Here is a 13,940-nt window from a genome sequence, read left to right as displayed (position 1 = left end):
AGCTGCAAACTGAGTGATATGAAAGCACACGGGCTCATAGGAGAGATGAAGTTATAGCCTGGCGTTGGTTATCATGAGGTCATAAGAAGGCTAGTGGGGACCTGAAACCTGAGGGGGCCTCCCAGAAAACCATTTTTCCAGCCTCTTCTCCATCATCCAAATTCTTCTTATAGTCCTAACCAGTCCACCCCTCTTACATGTTGGTAAACGGATTGTAAGCAACGCTCTGAAGGGTGGTCCTGAATGCATGTTTCTGTGCATTCTACTTGGGTGACTTTGCTGCTGGCCCTGGGTGGCCTCCACCAGCCAGAATTTCCCCATAGGCTAATGACCAAGAACAAAGAGCTTCAGTCCAGACCTCCCCTTGAGCTCCTGGGATCCCACTGCCTCTGCTCATTCTCACCCAGAGGTCCCAAACATTGCAACTTTCCACTAATATCCACTGATTACTTGTATATTTGCTTTGTCTTCCTGAGTGCTTACAAAGCAAAAAAGTAGAAGGGGTTGACAGATGGTTAAAAAAAAAAAACAACTTTAAAACCTTGATTAATCTAAAATAATTTTGCAATTACTAAATGAATAGGAAAAAGGCAAACAACAGTCCACAGTAATCATTGAGCTTCTGGACTCAGATCACAAAACTCAATGTTCCCAGGAAACAGAGTCTGCAACACTGAAACTCAACACAATCAGGCCTCATTGTAACTGCTTTCCAGAACATTCCACAGAATGAAAAATTCTTTCCACAAACACAATCATATTGTTAAATACACTCTTCATTTTTAAAAGAAAAAATAATAATACTCAAACAGTGCCACAGAACAGGCTTTGCAGAAATCAAGCAAGACGTGGCCTGCAGAACTCACTTCTGTAGGATCTGCTGGCTCACCTTCACGTGGCTGGCATCACCCACTTTGCTGCTTTCAGGCGGGTTTGTAGGTTTGCTGTCCACTCGGGACCTGACAACCTGGCGAAAAGGACTGGACAGTGGAAAGCCACTGACACTGATTCCATCTAAAAATAAAACAGGAAGAAAAAATATAAGCATGAAATTATTTTGAGTTTTTAAAATGTAGGCATGTAGGTAAGGTACAGCTACAAGTAGTTGACACTATGATGGACTTCTCCTATAAACGAAGCCAAAGGAACAACATCAATCTATGTAAGAGCTGAAAGTGAACACTGATTTCGGCTTATGACACAAGAAAACTGATATAGAAGAAAAGGAAAATAAAGAAAGCGAGGCGCGTTAGATGACAACTCATACCAGTATAGTACTTTAAAGTTGTCTCCATTTTAAAGAACAATGAAAAACTTACCCAAGGTCATACTGGCAATAATTGATCCTGAGCTAGAACTACATATGTCTAGATATTTAATAAATTTGTATGTATGGACAGATGGAAGGATGGATGGCAGACCTGAAACTTTGAGTAAAAGCCTATCAACCTTTTACATTTTATTTTTAATTGTGATAAAATACACATATAATCATTTTAACCATTTTAAGTGGACAATTTCTTGACATAAGTACATTGACAATACTGTGTAACTTTCACCACTATCTATTTTCAGACTATTTTCATCATCACAAACCAAAACTCATTTAGTAATAACTTCCCATTCTTCCCGAACCCAACCCCTGGTGACCACTATTCTGCTAACTGTCTCTAAGAATCTGATAACTATTAGTATGTCACATGAGAGAAATCATACAATATTTGTCCTTTTGTGTCCAGATGATTTCATTCAACGTGAAGTCTTCAAGGTTCATCCATGTTGTAGCATTTACCAACACTAATTTCATTTATGGCTGAACAATATTTCATTGTTTGGATTGACCACATTCTGTTTATCCATTCGTCTCCTGATGGACACAGGCTGCTTCCACCTTTTGGTCATTGTGAATAAAGCTGTGATGAACATTAGCATATAAATACTTGTCCATGTCCCAGCTTTCAGTATTTTGGGGCATACAGCTATTAGTGGAATTGCCAGATCATATAGTAATTCTATGTTTAACTTTCTGAGGAACTGCCAAACTCATACAGCATCTGTACCATTTTTATATTCCCACCAACAGTGTATGAGAGTTCCTCTTTTACTGACTGTATCCTCGCCAACAAGTTAGATTCAGTTTTGTTTTAATAATAGCCGTCCTAGTGGGTGTGAATTAGTATCTCATTGTACTTTCAATTTGCATTTCTTTAGTGGCTGATGATGTTGAGCAACTTTACATGTACTTACATGCTTAACATACATAATGCACTTATTATGGCCCTTCCCAGCATCTAGGCCCCCCATGATCTAAAATAGCTGATCGAAAGCAGCGATTAAGTGGCTAGAGGAAAGTACCTGAACTTGCTGAACTGTGTTCCAGTAGCCTTGATTCTTGAAGAAGACTGTATAACCATATAGCTTTTACCATGTGACTGTGTGATGGTGAAAACCTTGTGTCTGATGCTCCTTTTATCCAGGGTATGGACAGATAAGTTAAACAATAAATATATATACAACAGATGAGTTAAAATATTTATATTTAAAATACATATTATTTATATTTATATATAAATATATTATACATGCTATATTTGTATTTACAAAATAAAAATTAAACATTTATATTTATAAATACATATATTTATGTACATATATGGATGAAAATAAATAAATAATAGAGGAAGATAAAGGGTAAAAATTGGGTAGATTGAAATACTGTGTGTCAATGAGAAGAAGAGGTAAGGGGTATAGAATGCATTAGTTTTTTTTTTTAGAGTGATACAAAGGTTCCAAAAATTGATCATGGTGAAGAACACACAACTATGTGATGATATTGTGTGTCACTGATTGCTTAATATGGTTGGACTGTATATGTGTGGATATTTCTCAATAAAAATATTTAAAAAATAAAAAAGCAGTGCTTAGCAGTGTGAACCCAATCCCTGGGATTTTGGGAAGACTAGGTCCTTATAGCCCATCCTGGCACCAGCAAACTGCACAAGGAGTCTGGGCTGCAGCCCCCACTGCTGTCTGCCACACAGTGGAAGGCTGGGGGATAGCAGCTTTTGCACAGAGGATGAACTCCATCAGTATTTACCGTAATTTAAGCCTCTTCCTCCATCTCCTCCCTGGATGCTGCAGTTTTCCATTAAACTCTCGAGTTTCAAAATACTTTATTCAGACAGTTTCTGGAACTTCTTACTCTACCATCTTCCCACAATCCTATTTCAAGCCTAGTTTTCTTTTCACTACACTATAGAGGTTGGGAAAGGAAATTCAAATGGCCACATATCACAAACAAATCCATTCTAGTAACTTCTTATTAAGTAAGTAAAGTTCTTTGTGAAAAGCTGAAGAGAATTTACTTTTAACTGATACAAAACAAAATTTACAATGGTTTCAATCACTGAGACCCAGGGCTTTATGCCCAATATGTCTCTGCAAAAACTTATTAACCATAATGTAAATGGTCTATGATTTTAAAATTAAAGAAAAAAACAAATTTCTCTGACACATCATTTGCTAAGGAATGTTCTCTTAAGTAATTCAGTTTTCAGGATGGCAATATTCAAGTAGGTAAAGTAGAATTTATTAATTTTCTGTTTAGAGGCTTCAAATGCTCAAATGCTGTTATAAATGCTTTTTTAAATTAAATATCACATTAGAAGATTCATTATACATTGAACTCAAAACAGCACACTTGAGAATCAGACATTGAGATTCCATAATAAGAAAAATTACAAATTGATCTGTTTCCACCAGTAAAGCCTGTGAAAGATACGCATGATTAAGCATTTAAGGGCAAATTAATCTTTTCACTTTCAGAAAAAATGGAAGTGCCAAGAAGGCCCTTATTAAAGCATCGCATATAAACAGTCGAGTTATTTCTGATGTTCCACAAGCAGCTCAAACTGAACAGGTATAAAACAAACTTCAGGAAAGTCTGCTGCTGCCACCAGCAGGCTAGACAATTAAGACCAACTCAGCCAGTGAGAACTAAAAAGCATGGATAAAGTATTTTTAAATTCTGTTCACATTGCTGAAGAGTTAACAAGGCAGCGAAGAACTACAGGGATGTGTTTCAGGAGAAAGGTATACAGAGACTTGGCACTGGCATTTTAAGCCACATTTCCCCTAGAGGTACTTGCAGATCCCAGAAGAGATAACTGAAAGGCTGAGAGTCTGATCAGCTTTCACAAATTTATAGGACAGCTGGGTAAAAAAGCATAGGTGACATCCCAACAAAGAGAGTGGATAGTAAATCTCTGAAGTTTTGGTGGAAATGAAATGGCCCTCATGGGGACTAAGCCCAGTATCAAACCATGTCAGTCCCTGAAAGTGGGTTCAGGCAATTCTTCCAACAAAATATTTTCCTTTCACTCCTTATCGTGCCCATGTTTTCCCACATTTGTGCTTTTGCAATTTGCTTCCCTCTGAAAACCTATTTGTCCATGCTAATACCCCAACTTCTTAAGTTCTCAGTTCAAATACCATCCCCTCCCCCCTTCATAATGCCTCCCTTACTTGCCACCTCCCTGAGGGCAAGCTCCCCTTCCTCTTAAATTCCAAATCTTGCTGTCTCTTTTATTTCTATGCTTACTACCTGTAGACTCAAGCCACATGAAGAAGCCACATAGTTATGTATAGGGAACCAGAAGGACCTGGGAGAGAATCTTGGTTCCTCCACTATCTGGCTGAACAACCTTTATCAAGTCACTAACCTCTCTGAAATTCCTCAAACCCAAAATGTGAATAGGAATATACAAGTTGTAGAGAGATTTAGAAGAATGTTACTGTATATAAAGTGTTATCACAATGCCTCATACATGACAAGCACTGAACAAAAATAACTATTACTACTATTATAGTAAATGACGGCCCTGCCTTATATTCCATTCCTTACATGACTATAAACTCCTTGAGGGCAGAATCCTTGGCATATAATCATTATCATTTTCCCCACAATAGCTGGCCCAGGATCTGACAAACTATAATCCCTCAGTAAACACTAAGTGAACACTTTAATAAATTACAGAGTCAAATTGGTTTACCCACTCATGCACAACAAAAATTCCGTCATCCCAAAGCCACATTTAACAATCAACTTCTGGTTAACTGAAATTTCATGTGTCTCTGTGTAAAGACTCATTTGAAAAGATTCAAACAGAATCTGTTAGTTGATTTTAATGAGTTTTTTCCTCTTCCTCTTCTTATCTCCCAGCACAGGGGCACAATCTCTAAACCCTCTCCACTACACCCTGACTTTGCAAAACATGAATGCTGTGGTTTTCAGCATCCTACCTGAGAAAGTAGGTCAAGTGGAGCTTTTAAATGAGCCTTATGCTAAAAGAACTAAATTTGATTCGGGCCATAAGTCAGCCTCTCCCAATGGCAGGTGCCCAAAGGGATTTTAAATGCCATCTCATCCCTATTGTTCTGTCTCTCTCAACTTCCCTCTCCTTCCCTCTCTCTCTCTCTTTCATTCAAATGCATTCAGACACACACATTAAGGGCCTGGGGATACTGCTTTGCTTGTTCTCCCCCAGGAATGGTTCCATCATTAGCAAACTGAGCAAAAGCTGCTAGCTCAAAGAAATTCAGATGCTTGTTTTGCCTTGGAAATACCAATCCTATTTTAGACTTCTAACAACACAAAACTCCTCATTTCTGGAAATGGCCCAGAAATATTGAAATGAAATGAAAAGATGCAGTTAATGTCTGGTTCTTTGTCTTCCCACTTCTCTTTTCTTTGGGGAATGCTCCTTCTCCATCCATGTGGTGGCTCTGACCCAACAATGGCCAGACATGGAAACGTCCCTTCAACAGTGACAGAGGATGCAAGGAATGCACAAGAAGAGTCACTCCAACTACTTCGATGAGACTTGATCTAAGAATTCTGGGAGAAAAGAAAAGAAGATTTAACTTTCTTTCAATCACACGCTATAAAGATACACATATGGGGCCTTTCTGCAGCCATTCTCCAGAGCACATTCAGAATCTCTGTGCAAGCCACATCGCTTCCTAACCCAGTATTAGGGGCTCTAAAATGAGAACTAATTCAAAGCACTTGATGAGATAAGTCATGTGACAAACACTCAATATCTTGCAACTAGAAGGATCAAGGGTGTGAATATTTTGCAAAAACAGCCAAAAGGCTAAACGATAGATATGCCATTTGCCTCCTTTTCAGGTCTCTCATCAGAGACACAGAAACCTCAAAAAACCTGCCATTGAGAACAGAAGAAGCAAATAACTTGTAAGGTATAAACAAGGACAGAATATTATCAGCTCAGGTAGGAGGCAGAAACTAGCATTTGCAAGATAAGACCTAAGCCCATAGAAGAAGAGAGCTGGAAAGAAGATGGAGGCAGCTGCAGAAGGGTGGAGAGGGAGCAGATGAAAAAAAAAAAAAATAGTGAGCAGGATGCTAAAACACTGGAAATTCCTGTGAAGGAAAACTCTCCAGCTGGGATGAGGTAGAAGGAACAAAATTGTGTTCAATCATTTGGACAACTTTTCTGCCAACATAGGCTATCATTAATAGAACGGAGAACAGATTGAGACAGTAATGAAAAGGAAGACAGGACAGAAAAAGTTACAAACAGACCTACAGAAAAACCATAGATCTCAGTGGGTTTATCATGACAGAGTGGTATTTAAGAATGGTATGAGATTAGTGTATCATCTTCAGTAAAATCAAGCTTTTGGAGAGAATCTCAAGGTTATTTATAGAGCTCAATTTTTCTATTAAAAGCACTGTTGTGGGTGATTCAGAACTACAATTTTACATGCTAAAATAACACTTTTCAAAGCAAAAAATGTTTATTTGTTACAAAATTTAGATTTTGACTAGAGCATTTCCTAATATAACTCATGTAGATAGTTTGATTGAATGTCATAAGTACTTGGAATCTCAGGTAGCACATGAGATTTTGTTGGTTTGTCCAGAGTGATCCCCCGATGAATCCCAGAATGATTTGATCAGTGACTGGAAAAGTATTTGCAAGCCCCCTTCGGGGAATGGTGAGAGTGGGGAGAAATTCAACTTCCCCAAGTTGAATTCTTGATATTCTCACAAGCAGTGTGGACAACCAAAGCTATAGGCTGAGCCCCCAGTCTTGGGGTTTGTTCACATGAAACTTAACCCCACAAAGGATAGGTCAAGTCTACTTAAAATTTAGGCCTAAGAGTCACCCCCAAGAGAACCTCTTTTGTTGCTCAGATGTGGCCTCTCTCTCCAGCCAATATGATGAGCAGTCTCACCACCCTCCCCCTCTCTGCGTGGGACATGACTCCCAGGGGTGTGGACCTTCCTGGCAACATGGGACAAAGATCCTGGAATGAGCTGAGACTTAGCATCAAAGGACTGAGAAATTAACATGAGAATTAACATGAAGGGACTGAGAGAACCTTCTCCACCAAAAGGGGGAAGACTAAAATGAGACAAAGGGTCAATGGCTGCGAGATTCCAAACAGAGTCGAGAGGTTATCCTGGAGGTTATTCTTACGCATTAAGTAGATATCACCTTGTTGTTCAAGATGTAGTGGAGAGGCTGGAGGGAATTGCCTGAAAATGTAGTGCTGTGTTCCAGTAGCCATGTTTCTTGATGATGATTGAACAGTGATATAGCTTTCACAATGAGACTCTGTGAATGTGAAAACCTTATATCTGATGCTCCTTTTAGCTACTATATCAACAGAAGAGTAGAACATATGGAATAAAAATAAATAATAGGGGGAACAAATGTTAAAATAAATTCAGTTTGAAATAGTGGTAAATGAAAGCGAGGGGTAAGGGGTATGGTACGTATAGTTTTTTTTCTCTTATTTTATTTCTTTTTCTGTTGTCTTTTTATTTCTTTTTCTAAATCAATGCAATGTACTAAGAAATGATGAATATGCAACTACGTGATGATATTAAGAATTACTGATTGTATATGTAGAATGGAATGATATATAAATGTTTTGTTTGTTAATTTTTTTTAATTAATAAAAAAAAAGTTTAAAAAAAAATAACACTTTTCTCTTGAATTCAACTATGTCCCCATCATGATGACAAAAGGGAGAAGTGATAGCTGAAACAAGATTTGTGAGGGGAGGGATGACAACTTCAGTGTTTCCTGCACCCTGAGCACAGCACTGCCACTCAGTACATGCCATCTAACTTATTCTATTTTATAGATGAGGATACTGAGTTTCTGAGAGGATAAGTAAACTGGTCAACATTACATAGGTCATCAGAAGAAGAGCCAGAACTGGGACTCAAGACCATTGGATTCATCCCTACCTAGCAAAGCTGGGCCCAAACAACACATTTCAGTCCTAATACTGAGCTTTTATAAAATCAGGCCAGAATGTTCTACAGCACTTCGCTGGGTCAAAACTTCACACTGTACATCCCACTAAATTTATCATAAGGATTCTAAAAATGGCTTAATATTCCTGTCCAACCGATGGCATCTACTCAGGTAATGCATTCATTTTTGTGCACGTTCAAAAGACACACTAATGCTTAAGGCTGAATATATATCTTTCTCTCGTGACATGCCTGGAATAAACTAAACTAAAATGTAACTAGAATAAAATACATTTATAATATGTCTATATAAGCAAAAGAAGACAACAGTCTCTTGGTGGGTGTTTGTCAGAGTATGCTGTTCTAAGTAGAATATATTTCAAAGATGCCTTTTCATTTATTCATAAACTTCATAGGTGCCGAAAAAGCCCATCTGGTTATCATAAAATACCACCTAGGAAACCATTGCAGGGGGAGCTCAGAAATGATCCAATATTTATCCTTCATTTTCATACAGAAAGTGGCATGCTCATTCATTGAAAACTTTGAAATACACTTAGGAAAGAAAAAATCACATGCAGAATCAAACAGTGGTCTTCGTGTACCATTCAAGTAGAAAAAGTCCTCTTTCCCTAATGGGAAACCATACCTTTGACACTGGTTTCCCTGTTGATTGCTCCAATTCTACCCTGTGAAGGAACCACACTTCATGTCTTCTGCTCTTGCTGAAGTGAGGAACCATCATGTACACAGATATTTAATAGTTATCTACTAAATGCAGGAATTGTTCTGGGTTGTACCCAACTTGCTATTCCAATACTACATATTATTTGTGCGTTTAATTATACATGCCAAAACTCACTTACTCAAATACACTCCACCAAACACTGTTCTGACCTCTTGAAAATTACAGCCTATCAACTCCACTTTTTCTCTATCAGTCAATCAATCCCCTTATATCCACGTATTCTAGTTTGCTAGCTGCCAGAATGCAATATACCATAAATGGAGTAGCTTTTAAAAAGGGGAATTTAATAAGTTGCTAGTTTACAGTTCTAAGATTGAGAAAATGTCCCAATTAAAACAAGTCTATAGAAATATCTAATCTAAGGCATCCATGGAAAGATACCTTGGTTCAAGAAGGCCGATAAAGTTCATGGCTTCTTTCTCAAGTGGAAGGCACATGGCAAACACAGTGAGGGTTTCTCTCTCAGCTGAAAGGGCGCGTGGCAAGCAAGGCATCATCTGCTAGCTTTCTCTCATGGCTTCCTGTTTCATAAGCTCCCTGGAAGGTGTTTTCCTTCTTCATCTCCAAAGGTCGCTGGCTTGTGGGCTCTATGCTTTTTGTGGCTACGTCGTTCTTCTCTGCTCTCTCTGAATCTCTTTCATTCTCCAAAATGTTTCCTTCTTTATAGGACTTCAGAAACTAATCAAGACCCACCCAAGTGGGTGAAGACATATCTCCCTTAATCCAGCTTAACAACAACTCTTGATTGGGTTACATTTCCAGGGAGATGATCTAATTACATACTGTATTGAATAGGGATTATTCTTCCTTTATGAATGGGATTTTGATTAAAACATCTTTTCTAGGGTACACACATCATTTCAAAACAGCACACCAAGTCTACATTATGTAGCCCTACATTCCATGATTTACTAGGCAATGGGAAACTTTTTCTGAATAGAACCAGACAGTAAATATTTTAGGCTTTGTGAGGTAATATTGTGGAACTTGCCACAGGCTATCAAAATGAGCCACAGTCAGCCAGCAGCCATTAACTCTAAGCGAGGCAGTCACATACACCATCCGGCTGATATTAACTCTAAGTGAGACAGTCACATATACAACCCAGAAAGGCCTTCATGCATGCATAGCATAAGAGTCAGTGAGTCTCTGTCTAGCCCAAATATGGTTATAATTCCTAAGTTGCCTGATGATTGGCCCATGATGCCTTACCCAAACGTTTCTGCATCTTGCTATATGTAAAACCTGTAGCTGCTTGTACCTCCTTTGTCCCGGCTTGCCATGGCACCTGCAAAGCTGTGTGTCCTGCTGTGCAGCTAAATAAAATAATTAAGAGAGACCTCTAGGGTCCATATATCCTTTCAAACCAGCACACCAAGCAAGTTGTAACCAAAAGAGAGCTGGGTTAGCTATGATAAAAGAGACCTTAATCCAAGAACATCTATGCAGGATAAACAGTCACTATATACTGATAAAAGGGCCAATTCAACAGAAGATGTAACAATTATAAATGTACGTGTAGCAAACAGCAGAGTCTCAAAATATATAAAGCAAATACTGACAGATTTAAAGGGAGAAATTTATGGGAGGTTTTAACATATCATGTTCAATAATGGATAGAACATCTACTCAGAAGATCAATAAGGAAATAGGGATTTGAACGATATACTCTAAGCCAACTAAACCTAATAGACATATATAGTACATTTTGCCCAACAACAACAGAATACACATTCTTCCTGAGTACACATGAATCACCCTTCAAGACAGCCCATATCTTAAATCACAAAACAAATGCAAATAAATTTTAAAATACTGAAACTATACAATGTATCTTCTCCAACCACAATGGAATAAAGCTAGAAATCAAATAATAGAGAAAGACATGGAAAACTTGCAAATATGTGGAAACTGAACAATATACTCTTAAACAACCAATGGGCTAAAGTGAAAATCACAAAGGAAATTATAAAATATCTTTAGAGAAATGAAAATATATTTGTGCTGGTTTGAAATTGCTATATTTGCACTCAAAAAAAGTCATGTGCATATTTAATCCAATCTTCTGGGGGCAGATCTATTGTTTGGGTGGGACCTTTTGATTAGATCATTTCCATGGAGATGTAAGCCATCCAATTGTTAGTGGGAGCCCTGTATGAAGAGAATAAAAGACAGAAAACATAGAGAGAGCTCAGAGCCAACAGAGAGGGCTGAGAAATGAAGTCAAGAGACACAGACATTTGAAGATGCAGAAGGAAAAGACCCCAGGAGACACCAGAAATTTGTAGAGCCATTTAAATCAGAAGCCAGGAGAAAAGGACAGCAGACACGCCATGTACCTTCCCATGTGATGGAGAAACCATGAGTACTATCAGCCTTTCTTGAGTGAAGGTACCCTCTTGTTGATGCCTTAATGTATATCTTTTCACAGTCTTAGAAATGTAACTTGTAACTTAAATCCTCTTTATAAAGCCAATCCATTTCTGGTATATTGCATTCTAGCAGCTTAAGCAAACTAAAACAACAACATACTAAAACTTATGGATGCAGTGAAGGCAGTGCTGAAAGGGAAATAAATAGCTCTAAAATTCAGACTAAAAAAGCCAAGCTTCAAATCAGAGACCTAACCTCAAAACTGGAAGAACTAGAAAAAGAAAAGCAAACTAAACCCAAAGTGAGCAGAAGGAAAATGAGACTAATAATACAGATTAGAGTGGAGATAAAATAGAGAACAAAAGAGCAACAGAGAGAATCAACAAGACCAAAAGTTGGCTCTCTGAAAATAATAATAAAATTGGCAAACCCTCAGCAAGGCTGATGAAAAAAGAGAGAGGATACAAATAACAAAAATCAGAAATGAAAAGGGGGATATTACTACCGACCTCGCTGAAGTAAAAAGGACTATAAGAAGATACTATGAACAACTACATGCCAATAAATTAGATCACCTAGATGAAATGGGAAAATCCTTACACACCCAGAGACTACCTACAAACACTCAAGGGAAAAAAAAAAGAGATCAATAAACCAATAGTAGTAAAGAGAGTGAATCAGTACTCAAAAACTTCCCAACAAAGAGAAGCCCAGAACCAGATGGCTTCACAGGGGAATTTTACCAAACTTCCTAAGAAGACATCTCTAATTCTTCTCAAACTCTTCTAAAAGAATAAAAAGGATGGAATTTATTCTATAAAGCCAACATCACCCGCATATAAAGCCAGATAAAGATACTATGTTCTAGTTTGCTAGCTGCCAGAATGCAACACACCAGAGTTGGATTGGCTTTAATAAAAGGGGATTTATTTAGTTAACATATAGTTCGTCAGAGGAAAGGCAGCTAACTTTCAAATGAGGTTCTTTCTTACATGGGAAGGCACAGGGTGATCTCTGCTGGCCTTGTCTCCAGGCCTCTGGGTTCCAACAACTTTCCCCAGGGTGATTCCTTTCTGCATCTCCAAAGGCCTGGGCTGAGATGAGGCATGCTGAGTTGCTTGGGTTGTGCTATGTTGAGTCTCTCATTTAAGCACCAGCCAATTAAATCAAACATCATTCATTGCAGCATGCCTCCTAGCCAACTGCAGCTGTAATCAGCAACAGATGAGGTTCACATGCCATTGGCTCATGTGCACAGCAATAGAACCAGGCACCTTCACCTAGCCAAGTTGACACCTGAACCTAACTTACCACATACTACAAGACAGTAATTAAATGTACAAATCAAGAAAGTTTTTAGATGAGGAAGAACAAGTGAATGTCACCATTGCAAAGTGTTAAGAGTGGGACAGTATATAGAAAAAATAAAATTAATGCAAAGTAGGATCTATAGTTAACAGTAACAGTGCAATACTCTTTCACTAATTATAACAAAGGCATTATATCAAAGCTAAATGTCAATAAGAGGGGGATATAAGGAAGGGATGTGGGATCCTTATTGTTTCTTTTTTATTCCCCTATTCTTCTTTCCTTACAGAAGAAATGGAAATATTTCCATATAGATTGTGGTGGTTAATGTGTAATAACTATGTGATTATACAAGAAGCCATTGACTGTACACTTACAATGGATTATATGGTGTGTGAATAAAACTTTTTAAAAATAAACCGACAGCAGAAGTCGCCTTCCATGCTGGAGACCTAGGTTAGATTCCCGGACCATGAATCTAAAAAAATAAATAAATAATAAACAGAAAGACACAATTGCTGGAGAAAATGTGGACAGGAGAGATGTACCTATTCACTGTTAGTAGGGAAGTAGAATGGCGCAGCATCTCTGGAAGGCAGTGTTGTGGGTCCACAGGAAGCACAGTATAGGGCCGACATATGATTCTACAATTCCATTATTAGGTATATACTTGGAAGAACTGAAATCAGAAACATGAATGGACATCTGCACACTGGTGTTTATGGCAGCAGTGTTCATGATTTGCAATGATGGAGGTGGCCTAAGAGTACAGTGACTGATAAATGCAGGTGGACTAAGAGTACACTGACTAATGAATGGAAGGGTGAACTGTGGTGTACACACATAACAGAAAATTGAGTGGCTGCAGGAAGGAATGAAGTTGTGAGGCATACAACTAGATTCTGGGATGCTGTGCTCTTGGTATGTGGCCTGCTGGTTCCCTGGAACTTTGGTTATCTGTGTGACACCTGGGACTCAGAGTCAGAATTCTGCAGCTCTGGAAGTCAGCTTTACTCCATACAGCAACTGTTGAAGAAGCTGAAGGATCAGACTTCAATTAGAGACATGAATGAAGCACACCTGGTGGTTGGTACTGGGATGGATTAGAACACACAGTAAAAGATATTATCTGTATTTTAAAAACTAGGCTTCTGTGTGAGACCAAAGGAAGAGATGCTTATTTGATGCAAAATTTAAATTTTCTGTAGCACACTA

The 13,940-nt window shown here is 38.2% G+C and overlaps 1 protein-coding gene across 7 annotated transcripts in view; it reads right to left on the bottom strand.

The window, feature by feature from the left end:
• Positions 1-13,940, bottom strand: part of TRAPPC9 (trafficking protein particle complex subunit 9) — an 889,500-nt gene that overhangs the window by 573,207 nt on the left and 302,353 nt on the right. For all 7 annotated transcript variants that reach the window (XM_077166715.1, XM_077166716.1, XM_077166713.1 and 4 more), the window contains one exon: positions 890-1,014. In XM_077166715.1, the coding sequence (XP_077022830.1) occupies positions 890-1,014 (125 nt within the window). The remainder of the gene's footprint in view (positions 1-889; positions 1,015-13,940) is intronic.

The sequence above is a fragment of the Tamandua tetradactyla genome, chromosome 6 (assembly GCF_023851605.1).
Source record: "Tamandua tetradactyla isolate mTamTet1 chromosome 6, mTamTet1.pri, whole genome shotgun sequence".
In the NCBI taxonomy this organism is placed as follows: domain Eukaryota; kingdom Metazoa; phylum Chordata; class Mammalia; order Pilosa; family Myrmecophagidae; genus Tamandua; species Tamandua tetradactyla.
Note: the sequence above shows the minus strand (reverse complement) of the source record. Positions and strands in the feature narration are given on the sequence as shown.